Raw genomic sequence first — 15,906 nt, 5'->3', positions numbered from 1 at the left:
CCTATTCTATTGTCAATATACCTACTTATATATGTTATAAATATTACAAAACTAAATAAACATACTAAGATAAATCACATTACTAGGATGGACACTGTACCAAAGCTATAAATGATAAGTAATAAATAAACAAAATCAAGTTTAACAAGATTTTTAAAGCTATTAAGAGTTCATCTGAGCTTTTTCTAAAACTCCCAGTCCAATCTAGATTCTAAACCAAAAAGATTTTCAATGAATAATAGTAAATAAACCATCTCCGTACTAAGTTAGCATAATCAAAGTCTAGTTGAAGGCATGTCTGCTCTAAAAAGATAATTAGTTGCTATAAACCAATGATATAAACTTAAACAAACAACTTAAATAAACTTATTTAGAATGAGCATTAATATTTCTTGTCATTTTTTTTTTATCTTATCACAGTAATGGGATTATAAATTTTATAAACAACTACTTAGTTGCTTACGTCAAATTAATATATAGGTACCTATCTTTTTCCTCATTAGCGCCGTGTGGTTTCCGGTCGAATAGAATAAAATCTTCTATACTGCAGCACTAGTCAAGTGACTTGTGTTATGCGGAAACCCTTACTTAGTTTTTTTTACAGACTAGACCATTATTTGAAAATTTTTGTAAACGGAATTTCATTACAATTTTTCGGCAGGAAAAAAGGCGTTCCCGGCTTCGCATTTCACATTTATTAACCTTCCTCAGAGAACGCTTTTTTGAAAAAATAGAGGAACTCTATATTGTATATATGTTTTGATTGATTAAGAACTGATATTAATTTGCAGGGTCCCGAATAAGATACCTACAAAGAAATGCAAACGGGAAAAATTGCAACGCTTCGAAATCGGAGTCCAATAATCGATTACAATTAGTAATGCATGAGCGATTTTGCTTAGGCTCCTGGTCTGCGGGGCTACCATAAACTATCGCTATCTCATTTCACGTCATAATAAAAAGCGAAACAGCGATAGTTGTTCGCGCGATAAAAACGAGTTCGCGCGTGCCATGCAGCCGCTGGTAGGGAAAAAAGCTGATCATGTCTCAACATGGTGCCTGTTCTAAGAACTAAACGCTGCTTCATATGCGGGCAACATTGCGAAGGCGGTACTTATAAATTGATTAAGTTCAATTTCGCATTGTCATTGTATTTTCACTTTTATTAGACCACTTAATCTTATATACTACATACATAAAATGACGTCTATATCCCTTGCGCGGAAGACAGAGCCAACAGTATTAAAAATACTGATATGCCACGTTCAGCTGTTTGGCTTTATGATAGAATTGAAATTGAAAATAGTGACAGGTAGCGAGTGCATCGCCTAAAAGAAGAATCCCATGTTAATAAGCCTATCCCTTAGTCGCCTTTTATGACATCCATGGGAACGAGATTGTGTGGTCCTTTTCCTTACAGATTGTTGTTGCTTTATATTTATTTAAATACCACAATCTTAATAACAATATCCTGCAAAACTGAGTACCCACCTATGCAATTTTACTGCAAGAAACACTGACTTATAATTATTGCTTGAGTGTGGAGTGATCCTGTTCTTTTTTTATATTGGTGCTGGGAACCACTCGGCACTTATAAACAACATACATACATACATATGGTCACGTCTATATCCCTTGCGAGGTAGACAGAGCCAACAGTCTTGAAAAGACTGAATGCCACGTTCAGCTATTTGGCTTAATGATAGAATTGAGATTCAAATAGTGATAGGTTGCTTTCCCTTAGTCGCCTTTTACGACATCCATGGGAAAGAGACGGAGTGGTCCTTTTTTTATTGGTGCTGGGAACCACACGGCACTTATATACAATCTTTAATTAATACGGCTCCTGTGCCAACCTTGTAAACTTGCCTTTTAATTCTAATTATACCAGTTTTCTATGGTAAACAGTATTTATTTACTTACCCAAACCCTTAGAAGTAAGGGGAGTATAGGTTAGTAGTCCAAACTTAAACAGTGCCACTTAATTCTATTCCAGCACAAATTGTTATAGTACACAGAGTCTCTTAATCGCCTTCATCAGAACTTCCATTTAACCTTGTTGTTGGCTCTGTCCACCTCGTTAAAAGTTTCGCAATATTCCGCTTTTTTTTCATCAGCAGTTCCGACAGTACGTTTCTGAAAGATAATGGAAATTTTTTATATTTATTTAAATTAAATCAAAGTAAGGGTGATCATTACGTTTTTGTGTAAATTCCGTTAACATATAACTTACTCTTTGTTTGTATTTTATTAAAAAATAAGTTAAACATACAATAATATTTAAAAGCCAGATAAGGTTGAGCAAACAACGTGTACCTATAGTGATAAAATAATGACTCGAATGCACGAATAAGAAATAAAATTTAAAATCTTTATAGTCTACAATTTATACAAATTGTCTTTGGCTAATGAAAAAAAAAGTTTATATTAGTTTACTAAGCACGTGGTAAGTTAATGATTAATAGTATATGGGTGTTATTTTGTTAATTGTTTCAAATTAAACCAGAAATTGGTGCCGTGTGGACCACTCCATCTCTTTCTCCTGGATGTCGTAAAAGGCGACTAAGGGATAGGCTTACAAACTTGGGATTCTTTTTTTAGGCGATGGGCTAGAAACCTGTCACTATTTGGATCTCAATTCTATTATTAAGCCAAAAAGCTGAACGTGGCCGATCAGTCTTTTCAAGACTGTTGGCTCTGTCTACCCCACAAGGGATATAGACGTGACAATATGTATGTATATATGTAAGCCAGAAATGTATGTAGGTATTGGGATTCTTGTTGGCGATGGGCTACCAACCTGTCACTTTTTGAATCTCTATTCCGTCATAAAGCGATACAGCTGAACGTGGCCTTTCAGTCTTTCCAAGACTGTTGACTCTGTCTACCCCGCAAGGGAATAAGACTTGACTATATGTATGTAGGTATGTTAATCTTTAAATTGGTTCAAGGGTGAGTAACAAAGAATTTAAATTGCTGGTGAAGAATTCTATTCAGGCATTAATAGAATGATTGTTAGAGTATTGTTCAGGAAAAATGTGATTCATACATACATACATATGGTGTACCCTTGTGGGGTAGATAGAGCCAACAGTCTTGAAAAGACTGATAGGCCACGCTCAGCTATTTTGCTTAATGATAAAATTCAGATTCAAATAGTGACAGGTTGCTAGCCCATCGCCTAAAAAAAGAATCCCAAGTTTGTAAGGCTATCCCTTAGTCGCCTTTTACGACATCCATGGGAAAGAGATGGAGTGGTCCTATTCTTTTTTGTACTGGTGATGGGAACCACACGGCACAAAAAATGTGATTCTTCCATTAGAATGGCCGTCTGGTTATTTTATCAGAGACCCTAAAAAGGCTGGTAATAACACCATTTTCGTGTCAATCTTGAAAAAGGCTAATAAACTCTGGACGATGGGCTAGCAACCTGTCACTATTTGAATCGCAATTCTATCATTAAGCTTAACAGACGAACGTGGCCTATAAGTCTTTCAAGACTGCTGGCTCTGTCTACCCCGCAAGGGATATAGACGTGATTTTATTACATAAACACATACATACACGTCCATATCCCTTGCGGGGCAGACAGAGCCAACAGTCTTGAAAAGACTGAAAGGCCTTCAGCTTTATGGCTTAATGATGAAATTGAAATCCTCTGCCTGATCGAGTAGAATTCCTCACTATGTATTCCTGCACCGCAAGAGCATCGATTAGCACTTAAACTAATGTACGTAACTCAGAAAAATAGAATAACAAATAGCCGACCTAGAATTTGAACCATCTATTTTTTGATTGTATAAAAATAATTCTTTTTAAATAATATATTAATAAATGAATGAATGACAGGTTCATTATTTGAATCTGAATTCCATCATTAAGTTAAACAGCTGAACTTGGCTAATCAATCTTTTCGAGGTTGTCGGCTCTGTTTAACCCGTAAAGGATAAAGGTGTAATAATTATTTATACGTATGTATGGCATAATGTTTTTTAAAAGATGTGAAATTATGCAATTTGCAGAATTGACAGTTGCAATAAAAATAAAACATAAAGGGTATTTATCAATACTGGTTGAAAGGTAATATTTTGCAATGTCGTACCTATATACTACATAGCATAGTCATGACCTGGCCATGAGCACAAATCTATAGTTCCTAACCTAAGAGATAAATAATCTATAGAGCTCGAATGTGTACTTGTGTATTCAGAGACAAATTGTTTTGTTTTTAACTTCTTAAAGTGGGAAAGGTTCTTTTGCCGCGCAAAGGGTTTCTGGCAAAAGCTTCTTAATTCATACATCTATGCTAATATCATAAAGCTGAAGAGTTTGTTTGTTTGTTTGAACGCGCTAATCTTAGGAAGTACTGGTTCGACTTGAAAAATTGCTTTTGCGTTGAATAGACCATTTATCGAGGAAGGCTTAAGGCTATATAACATCATGCTGCAATCATAAGGAGCAGAGAAATAATGGAAAATGTGAAAAAACGGGCAAAATTATTCATCCTTGAAGGCTTCAATGATGCCCAAAATAACTATTCCACGCGGACTGAATAAATCTTCTTGAAATATCACGTATATATAATTAAGAGTCATGAGAAGGTCATAGGGTACTTTTCACCAAAGTAAAAATTATAATTCCCTTGGGATTTGCGCGAAAAACCTGTATTCTTTTGTAGGTAGCGTTTAATTTGTTGCTTTTTATAGGCGGTGCTAATTTCGCTCTTTTTTTTTATATGGCGCTAAATTGCAAGTAAAGGCTAGTTTGTAAATAACCTAGTAATTGCACGCTCTATAATAAACATAGGAAAACACAATTTCACATTAAACCTTAGTGCATCAATTCTGATTAAAATCGTGTGACATTGACCTGCACGTGACAGTATTTTGCAAACGTGTTTTGCATGTATGTTTGTTTGTTTATCGAATATTGTAAGGACAATCGATCATTTGAGTGATAAAATTAAATGAAAGAAAAATATTATGTTATCATAGTATTGGTCTAGCTTCAAACAATGTTGTCCTTCAATACGGTGGTATTCTTCACTTTCATTGAAAGGATTTCAGTATGAAAGAAATTTTGACAACAAATTTTTTTTTACATACATACACGTTCAAATCCCTTACGGGGTAGACAGAGCCAACAGTCTTGAAAAGGCTGAAAGGCCTTCAGCTTTATGGCCCAATGGTGGAATTGAGATAAGTACGTCACTCAGAAAAATTATTATTGGCAAATAGCCGACCAAGTATTTGAACCATCCATTTTTCGGTTTACCTTAGCCATTAGACCATTGTATAATAATAAATGTCTTTAAAAAATATTTGAAAAAAGAATATTCGTTTGTTATCACAATGTACGTGAGACATAGCAAAATAACCTGCGCTTGCGTTGTTATTTATCGCTAAGTTATTTCATAGTTACCTCGATTGTATTGTGTGGTTTAAATAGTTAAAGAATTCATATTAATCTTTGTTATAAAATTATTACTGAAGTTAGAAGTAGGTTCCTAGCCCATCACCTAAAAGAAGTATCCAAAATTTTTAAGCCTATCCCTTATTCGCCTTTTACGGCATCGATGGGAAAGAGATGGTGTGGTCCTATTTTTTTTTTTACTTGAAATTAATGTAAATTATTGTTAGTGGTCCTATTCTTTTTTATTTGAAATAAATGTATTGTTATATTTTATGGACAGGGAATCGGTGAATTTATGTTCGGTGAACTAACACCTTTACTCATACAATATAGTTGTCAACAAAAGTCCCATTCTGGCGAAATGGTCATATCCTCGTTATCAAATAATACAGTCATCAGGACTTGCAGGTCAGTAGTCAAAGAAATTACAGTCATATATTCTCATAATTACAGTTCTTTTTCTCAATACTGGCAACAATGTATCACGTTTGATGTTGAAAATTTATAAAATAATAAAATTATAAATAAGTTTAGTGCCGCTTTCAAAGCGACAATGCAGTAGAAGCGGTAACAAACTGTACTGAAGAAAATGCTGCAGTGCAGTTTGTTACCGCTTCTTCTGCACTGACAATTATTAAGTGATGTTCGAGATGTTACAAAATAATTAATAATTAAGTAGCGCCGTGTGGTTCCCGGCACCAATAAAAAAAAATATAGGACCACTCCATCTCGTTCCCATGGATGTCGTAAAAGGCGACTAAGGGATAGGCTCAAAACTTGGGATTCTTCTTTTAGGCGATGGGCTAGCAACCCGTCACTATTTGAATCTCAATTCAATTCTATCATTAAGCCAAACAGCTGAACGTGGCCTATCAGTCTTTTCAAGACTGTTGGCTCTGTCTACCCTGTAAGGGATAAAGACGTGATCATATGTATGTATGTATGTAAAAATTAAGTAAGAAACTAACCAGAATTTACGCTAAGTCATGATGATAATTAGATTTAAAAATATATTTATATTACTGTGATATTAGTAAGAGCTGAATTTAATATGCATAAGTTTATGTTTAACAACGTTCGTCTCAAAAAAACATTATGCAATATGCAATCTTCAAATTATACCATTAAAATTTATGAGACCCAATACGGACCCAATGATTACTAAGCTATTTTACAAATAAACTACAATTGCGGCATGTACAATTTTATACTGTGGTATTAAAAAAAATGCAAACGTCACAATCAGTAAATTTGGCAGCTCAATTAAAAGAATCGTCTTAGCAAAGTCAAATTGGGCGAGTCAGCGTACGAGTTAAATGGTGAGTATATTTGAAGTCAGAACGCAACCCGCAAATAATGCTTATACATTTATATAAAAAAATACTGCATCAATTATGATCCAACCATTTGGAAAATAAGACCGAATTAAGGGTGCAAAGAAAATCTGTAATCAAAGTAGTTGCACAAGGTTACAAAAATTATAAAGGACTCTCTTTGTTTACATGATCTACTCATTTAGACAAATCCATCCAGCTTTGAACGATTCACTGGAAAACCTCTTCAGATCGGTTTCTCTCGCCAGGGGTTGGAACATTCGACACAAATCCTAGAGAATGCCCGTGTGATGTGTGACGTACGTGAGGCGGGATCTGACATAATGTTCGGTAGATATAAATAGATATAATCGTGTGATTATCAAATAGTGTTATTTGTATCGAAGGTTGTACGAGTATACCTCATTTTCATCGATGGTAGTGTAATACTCTATAAATAAATAAATAAATATAAACGGGACAAATTACACAGATTGAGTTAGCATTGAAGTAAATTCGAGACTTGTGTTACGAGACACTAACTCAACGATACTATATTTTATAATAAATACTTATATAGATAAACATCCAAGATCCAAGCCAATCAGAAAAAGTTCTTTTCTCATCATGCCCTGACCGGGATTCGAACCCGGGACCTCCGGTGTCACAGACACTCGTACTACCGCTGCGCCACAGAGACCGTCAACTACTCTATGTACTGCAAATACTATGTTTTACTACACGCACTCGCCAAACTTCTAGAACAATGTGAAAATCATCTAAAGACAAGATAAGCGGTAGATAAGAACGCGCGACAACCCCACGGCGGACGGGCGTGGCATATCAAAGGATGCTGCGTTACTATAAATAGATTAATTTAATTAATAACACATAATAATATTCCTTTTTCTAGTTATTATTATAATAAATTTTTTAAACATTTTGCTACTGTTTATATTGAAGCAAGTATAATGTACCGTGTGGTTACAAACACCAATATAAAAAAGAATAGGATCATTCTATATCATTTCCCATGGATGTCGTAAGACGCGACTAAGTGAAATGCTTTTAAACTTGAGATTCTTATTTTAGGCAATGGGCAAGCAACCTGTCACTATTTAAATCTCAATTCAATCCTTAAGCCAAACAGCTGAACATGGCCTATCAGTCTCTTCAAGACAGTTGGCTATGTCTACCCCGCAAGCGATATAGACTATTCTAAAGTAGCGGAAAACACACGGCATGTAAGTACGAGTTCTCAAAATTGGCTTCAAATCTATACTAATATTATAAATGTGAATAGTTTGTTTGTTTAACACTTAATAATTGTCATATCTTTTGGTTTCACAACATTGGATGACGCCAAATAAATTACTTAAAAGTAGCAGTGCAGAAGAAGCGGTAACGAACTGCACTGCAGCATTCAAACATGATAAATAAATATGATAAAGGAAAGGTGTTGAAATGAAAAAAATCGACCCATTTGGCTTTGTTTAATGCGCACCAGTTTAATGTAATGGAAAATTAGAACCTACATATAAAAAAGAAATTATCAAATTTCTAACTGGAACACCATGTATATCGAATAAATTAACTATATAGAGCGTGGTTATGATAATCTGTCCAGTCTCAAACACACCCCTAAAGATGGCGTTATTGACGATCGTTTGTGTTTTATTAGCATTCGTTCTTGGTCATGGTAAGTATCCATATATATATACATACATATAGTAACGTCTATATCCCTTGCGTGGTAGACAGAGTCAACAGTCTCGAGAAGACTAAAAGGCCACATTTTGCTGTTAAACGTTATAATGGAGCTATCTATCCTTATAATATAAATACAAAAGTCTGTTACTCTAAACCGGTAAATGTTGATGCCGTGACCCACTGGCAAAGAATTTTTTCTACTTTCCTGTCACGCAAAAAATGACTATCCGTTCCACACACAACAACGTGATGTAATCCTGAAGGAGATCGGTTTTATTCTTAGAAACTTCCAAAGGATCATTTAGGTAATTTTAATTTTAATACACCATGGAAATGTTACCAACATTTGTACCTATAACTAGTGAATAATAAAATATTAAATAAAAGCTATCAAAAGCTATCTAATCATTTGCCTTTAGTCTCTTCCACAAAAATATAATTTATTTCTTCATATCTTGGAAACCTGAAAGTAAGCGGATTTCTTATAAATCACGAATATTCATTTCAATATAATAAATAAATTAAAAATTACATATAAAGTTCTAATCTGATGCAACAAATTATTTCAAGATAATGCTTTTCAAAATATTTAACAGCTTGACACTATCAACATGTTTATTCAAATAAGCGTTAATGCTATCGCAAATATTTTTTAGGAAATATTTTTCTCAATCAAAGTCAGAAACATTACTTTTTTAACGAAGATGTTACACTATTATTTTGAAGGCCTCTGTGGCGCAGCGGTAGTGCGCTTTGTGTGTAACACGGTAGATCATGGGTTCAGATCCCGGCCAGGGCATGATGAGAAACCTTTTCTAATTGACCCGAAACTTGGCAGTTTATCTATATACTTAATTGTTATTGAAACTGTAGTATCGTTGAGTTAGTATCTTATCAATCAAGTCCCGAACTTACTTCGAGGTTAACTCAATCTGTGTATTTAAAATATTTTTATTTAGTACTAGTTATTGCGCAGGGCTACTCTCTTGTGGGAAATTCCAGAAAAGAAATAGCATATGTCTCTCCCGATGGTCTATTCTATATCTGTGCCAAATTTTGCACAGCAGTTTTTGAGTTAATTCGTTACAAATATACAACATTTTTGGCTTTATTAATAGTGTGGATTTATTATTCCGTTTGAGGTCTTCAGTCTTAAAGTTAATTACAACAATAGTACAGAACATTTTTCCCCCCTGCCAAAAACTAGCATTATTTTTTTGATACACTATATATATACTCTATCAGAAATTTTTATTTTTTTATACAATTTCGGGAAAGGAATTTCAACACGATCTTTTGTTGAAAAGTGTCTTGTAAGTCCACACTACAGAAGTATGATTTTAAAAATAGTGCAAGAGGTCAGATTTTGCTAAGGTCATTGTCCGTGACCGCATTACGTCCGGTGTGTACGTGTCTTTATGATCACAAGTGGTATACAATATGATCACAATACATTAATCTAAGCAAGGTCATAGACTATAAGTTTATGTAGTCTTCGGACAATACTAGGCTACCTCACAATAAAAATAATATATATAAGTATATAATCACGTCTATATCCCTTGCAGGTTAGAGCAAACAAACTTGAAAAGACTGAATAGGGTACCGGACAGTAATCGAAAAAAAATCTAAGTTGTGTTTTAAAATAAAGTTTTTTATACAAGAACATCACTTAGTAAAGATTTTTAAGAAATAACAATGATTTATAATTTTAAATCAATAAATAAAGTTGCAAAAATCCAATATTTTTTATCTGTGCAGCGTAAGAACCCAAACACCAATCACAGTGGGTGACGTCATACCTCAGAAGTGATAAGTAAACAACACTGCTTTGTATGTTATTTCGAGTTATTCTACGATTTATTAGCATTTTTCTAAAAATATTTAATTGTAATTAGTTAAGAATTGAAGGACTTTACTCATAACAGAAGTTGTCGCAAGTGCTTGAAGCCGCCTATATCAAGCTTTTATCATGGAACAAGGTTAATAAAGCCGACAATAGAAATCTCTCAAAAGATTGATATTTTCATGGTCGGCAGTTTCTTTGCCACTAATACCGACTTTTATTTTGCTGAATTTCGCAATGTGAAAACATTTGTGTAAGTATTTCAACCTCTTTTTGTTTATCTTAACAACAGAAATGATTGAAAAAATAACAAACGAAAACAACCTAAAACTAGTTTCATTGCTTACAAAGTTATTTTCACATATGTTTTTTTTTTATGATTTTAAAGGTTACATTATTATGGGTTTTGCATGTTTCTAGATCTGCGAGAAAATACTTAAATTATCCAAGCACTGATCACTTGTAATAAGGCTTGTTTTCCAAACATATGACGTCACGCGATCTGAATTGACGTAAAGTGCTGTTTTCGCGGCAATTTTAAATAAATTACGTTTTTGACGTTTTTTAATACTCCAAATGATTTATTTATTTAAAATAATATTTTTTATGGATATATAAATAAATAAAGATTATTTTTAAACACAATCTGAAAAGTTGTCCGGTACCCTATTGAGATTAAAATTGTGACAGCCTAATCTATCACATACAAAAAGAATCTCAAGTTTATTAGACTATCATTAAGTCGCATTTTACGAAAACCATAGTAAAAATATGGCGTGGTCCTATTCTTAAATGCCGGCAACCTCACGGCTAAGATGCAAATAAAACTAAACTATGTGTTACAAACTATCGTCGTCCCGTTTCACGTGATAATAAAAAGCGAAACAGCGATAGCTTTCCGCGCTATAAATACGGCGTCGCGCGTGCCAGCTACGGAGACAGCAGCTTTAGAGTTAAGACAATAAACAATACTCCTCATATCTCTCATCCAGAATACCGTTCAATGTCCATGAAATGATTAAAATTTACTCATAATGAGTGTTTATTGATAAGATATATTAATGAAGTGTTGACCCTGACGTAACAGCACAGTACAAAGTATTATTATGAGGGTACATACATACATACATAAAATCACTCTTCTTTCCCGATGGGATAGACAGAAACTTTATCTTCTACTTACCACGATCCCTGCTTGCTTTTCTTCATGCGTGTATTTATAATAGGTAAATAATTATTGGAAATGACTTTGTTAAACTTACTTGCATCGCTTTATTATGTTATTTTAAATCCAACTACTTTATTTAAGGTGAGCCGTGTGGTTCCCGGCATTTTAGAGAAAAACCTTTTTCATGTCTTTGCCATGAATGTCGTAGAATGATAGTCGAAGGCGACTAAGGGAAAGACAAATAAACTTGGCATTCTTCTTGTAGTCGATGAGCTACCAACTTGTCAGTATCTGAATCTCAATTCCAACGTGTCCTTTCAGTCTTTTTAAGACTATTGGCTCTGCCTACCTCGCAAAGAGTAAAATATTTCTCGATTTATTTAATCCAATCTGTTGGAATGTCCAAACATACCATCAAATATCAATATCACGCGACAAAGTGATTAATTTTAAAATCGTGTGTAATTAAAATTTCATCACAATAATTGAATCAAATCTCTAATGATTCAAAACCGGATTAATGTTGTTGTAACAAACGAAACGTTTACTTAATATACCTATATCAAATTATCACTAATGCTATCATTTATTATTGTAATAAAGATAATTGCACTCATGCGCACGTGCCAGACTAACATATTGATAACCGATCAAAATAACCGTCGTTGGTCGTCAAAAGGTGACCGACTCAGATAAACTGGATTTCTTCCTCCTGGCTTTAGTCCCGGTTGCATCCTCACCATTCTGGAGAGGAGCCCGGGGTATGCCTTTCATCATGGATCCTGGATTGGGCGAGTCAGGTTTTTACACGAAGCGTCTAAAGTCTGACCTCCGCAACCTTTGCAGGTAAACCTAATCCGTATTGGATCCATGGTCACACATCTAGTTGTCCGAATGTGCAGATTTCCTCACGATGTTTGCCCTCACCATAAACCTCACCTTAATATTCCAACTATTGTACATAACTTTGAAAATAGTTATTGGTACATGGCCTAGGCGGGATTTGAACCTGTGTCTTTCTGCGCATCACGCATATCAACCTTACCGACTAGACCTCCGACGCCCGACAGACAGACTGGATTGAAGGTATATAATAAAATATATTTAAACGTGCGCCGTTGAATTACATTTTTTACACCATCTCTTCCTCATGGATGTCGTTAAAGCGACTAAGGGATAGGCACTAAGGGATACTTATGTCAATAGTGACAAAAGTATCCCTTAGTGTCTATCCCTTAGTCGCCTGTCGCTTGGCTTTACGTCTGAGCGTGGCCATTCAGTCTTTTGATTACTGTTGGCTCTGTCTACCCCGCCAAGCATAAAGACATGATTATATGTATGTATGTATTAATTTTATTTTGTTTAGTCACTGTCATTATAAGTAATTAAATAATTACTCCTGAGTTAGAACACTCTTATATAAAAAATGCATGAATCATTATGTAATCTATAGGCATGCTTTAAGAGTGAATTTCCCAACGTTCCCGCGAGATTGGGAATTAACTAGATTTTTATGTTTATGGACCCACAAACCGAAATCTAGTTAAGTAAAGCATATAATCAAAAATTGTACTAAATAAATTTACGTGCAGGAAATTAGTTTTCCTCAAACACAATCCGACAATTTGATGTGAGGAAAAAGAAGAACAACGTGATAGGAATCTTGATTAAATCAAAATTACCATAGATCATTGTTGTTACATACATACATAAATACATGCATACGTACATTAATCACGTCAATATCCCTTGCAGGGTAGACAGAGCCAACACTCTTGACAAGACTGCCACGTTCAACTATTTGGCTTAATGTTAGTATTGAGATTCAAATAGTGACAGGTAGCTAGCCCATCGCCTAAAAAAAGAATTTCCAGTTTGTAAGCCTATCCCTTAGTCGCCTTTTACGACATCCATGGGAAAGAGATGGAGTGGTCCTATTCTTTTTTGTACTGGTGCCGGGAACCACACGACGTATGTACTACTCTGTCAAGAAAGTAGCAGGAAAAGATCAATAATACACAAACTGTTTGTTATTCATCCAAATTTATTTTATCACCTTCAAAATATGCTCCTTTAGAAACGATACACTTACGCCAACGAATAATCCAATCATCAAAACATTTTTTAAACGCTGTTTCCGGAATTGAGGTCAGTTCTCGCCGCGAATTCTCTTTTATGTCTTCTACCGATTGAAAACGGGTGCCACGAAGTGGTAATTTGAGTTTAGGAAAAAGAAAAAAGTCGGCTGGAGCCATATCTGGTGAATATGGTGGTTGCTCGATGGTATTTGTTAAGTGTTTGGTTAAAAATTCGTTCACAATGATGGCCTTGTGCGAAGGTGCATTATCATGGTGCAAAATCCAAGAATTTTCTTTCCACAAATCTGGCCTTTTTCGTCGGATTTGCTCTCTTAAACGCCGCATAACACTCAAATAATATTCCTTATTTACCGTTTGACCTTCCGGCAAGAATTCCGAGTGCACAACACCGCGATAGTCAAAGAAAACAGTCAACATGACTTTGACTTTTGAACGACTTTGGCGTGGTTTTTTCGGTTTCGGTTCAGTTGGAAGGCGCCACTCCGAAGCTTGTTGACTAGTTTGCATGTCAAACTCGTAAACCCACGTCTCGTCACCAGTAACAATGCGTTTCATGAATGTTGGGTCGGAATTGACTCGTTCTAGCATGTCCTCACCGACTCTCATGCGATTGAGTTTTTGAAAAAAATTCAGGTCTTTTGGGACTAGCCGAGCGGCAACATGTTTCATATCCAAATTATTAGTTAAAATGGTACGGATCGACTCGTGAGATACAGAAAGTTCGGTGGCTATCTCTCTCAAAGTTGAATGAGGATTTTCAGTCACTATTTCCTTCACTTTTGCGATGTTAACTTCAGTTGCAGACGTTGATGGCCTACCAGAGCGAGGCAAATCTTCCATCACATCTCGACCGCTTTTGAACGCTTTGTACCACTCATAAGCACGAGTTTTTGATAAAGTCGATTCACCGTAAGCCTTCTGTAACATTTTCAGTGACTCCGAACACGATATTCCATTGGCAATGCAAAATTTAAGACAAACTCTTTGTTCGATGTTTTTATCCATTATGAAATTAGCAATACACACTAGATATGATATAACTAAAAATAGCACTGTATTTAATGTAAACAACAGATGCAACTCAAACTCCGCGCCAAAATGGAAAACAGTTGTGCCAATCTAACAACAACAAAAAAAACAAAAATTTGAATTTGGAACCATAAATAAATAATCCATTCCCGATACTTTTCTGACTGAATGTATGTGTATAATAACCTAAATTTAATAAAAACAAAACAAATTGAAACATACATATTGAATGATGTAATGTTACAACCAATATTTTATTCGTTTTTGTGACAGCCATCTCAATTCTATCTTAAAGCCAAATAGCTGAATGTGGCATATCAGTCCTTTCAAGACTGTTGGCTCTGTCTACCCTGCAAGGGATAAAGATGTGATTATATGTATGTATATATGTTTGTGCCAGCATGAACAAATCTATGAGTGGCAATTTTAATTTATAAAGTTTTCTTATTTTTATTATAAACTTTTAGAGAACAAATGCGGATGTATGAAATTAGGAATATCGAATCGGATAGGAATATCGTGCAGCCAAAATCATAGTATTTACAATTATAAATAATGCGAAAGCAACTGAAATATGCAGAAATCTCTACTTACTAATGTGGAAAACAGTCATGTTATGTGTGTATGTATTGAACTATTGAGCTTATAAATAATTTTGTGTACTTCTGTCTTCTTAAATTTATGAGCCAACTCTTGTAGTTGGAGTAAAGTGGAGCTTACTCCATTTATCTCTTTTTTCTGTATGTTCTTTTATTTGTTGGTGGTATGTTGTAATGTTTACTTTTTTGTATTCCAGATATTTCTAAAGAACATTTTTCCTCTTTATTTAAAACTATGGTTAATTAAAATGTTTCAATAACATAATTATATGCGGTAACATACGCAATCATTATTCATACGCTCTTTCCGTTTTTCTCAAGTTGGAAAATTTTGTACCGTGAACTTAATCTTGGGTTTATTCGTAACCACACTTTGCGCATACGCACCTCTTCTAATTAAAATACACTTTCGGAATTCACGTGAGTCCTGTGGTTTCCGGTAGAATATAATAGAACTACTCTAAACATTAAAAGGGTAATTAAGGAAAATTTTAAGCTAAACAAAGTTTATGTGTTTAATATAGACACGTTACGTCTTTGTCTTTAAAGGGGTAGACAGTTCCAATAGGCAGTCTTGAAGGCTACATTCAGCTCGATGGCTTTGTGACGGAATTGTAATTCATAGATGGTGACAGGTTATTAACCCGTCGCCTTAACGGAGAAACCCAAGTTATGTCCTTGATTGTCATTTAAAATGTGCTCGAGAAGATTATCACGTGATACATACACA

The 15,906-nt window shown here is 34.6% G+C and overlaps 1 protein-coding gene across 1 annotated transcript in view; it reads left to right on the top strand.

The window, feature by feature from the left end:
• Nucleotides 1–8,361: 8,361 nt before the first annotated feature.
• The window catches only part of LOC106137915 (membrane-bound alkaline phosphatase), a 33,077-nt gene continuing 25,532 nt past the window's right edge, over nucleotides 8,362–15,906 (top strand). Inside the window, exon 1 of the mRNA XM_060947284.1 lies at nucleotides 8,362–8,424. Coding sequence (XP_060803267.1) covers nucleotides 8,373–8,424 — 52 coding nt within the window. The 5' untranslated portion in view covers nucleotides 8,362–8,372. The remainder of the gene's footprint in view (nucleotides 8,425–15,906) is intronic.

The sequence above is a fragment of the Amyelois transitella genome, chromosome 13 (assembly GCF_032362555.1).
Source record: "Amyelois transitella isolate CPQ chromosome 13, ilAmyTran1.1, whole genome shotgun sequence".
Lineage (NCBI taxonomy): Eukaryota > Metazoa > Arthropoda > Insecta > Lepidoptera > Pyralidae > Amyelois > Amyelois transitella.
Note: the sequence above shows the minus strand (reverse complement) of the source record. Positions and strands in the feature narration are given on the sequence as shown.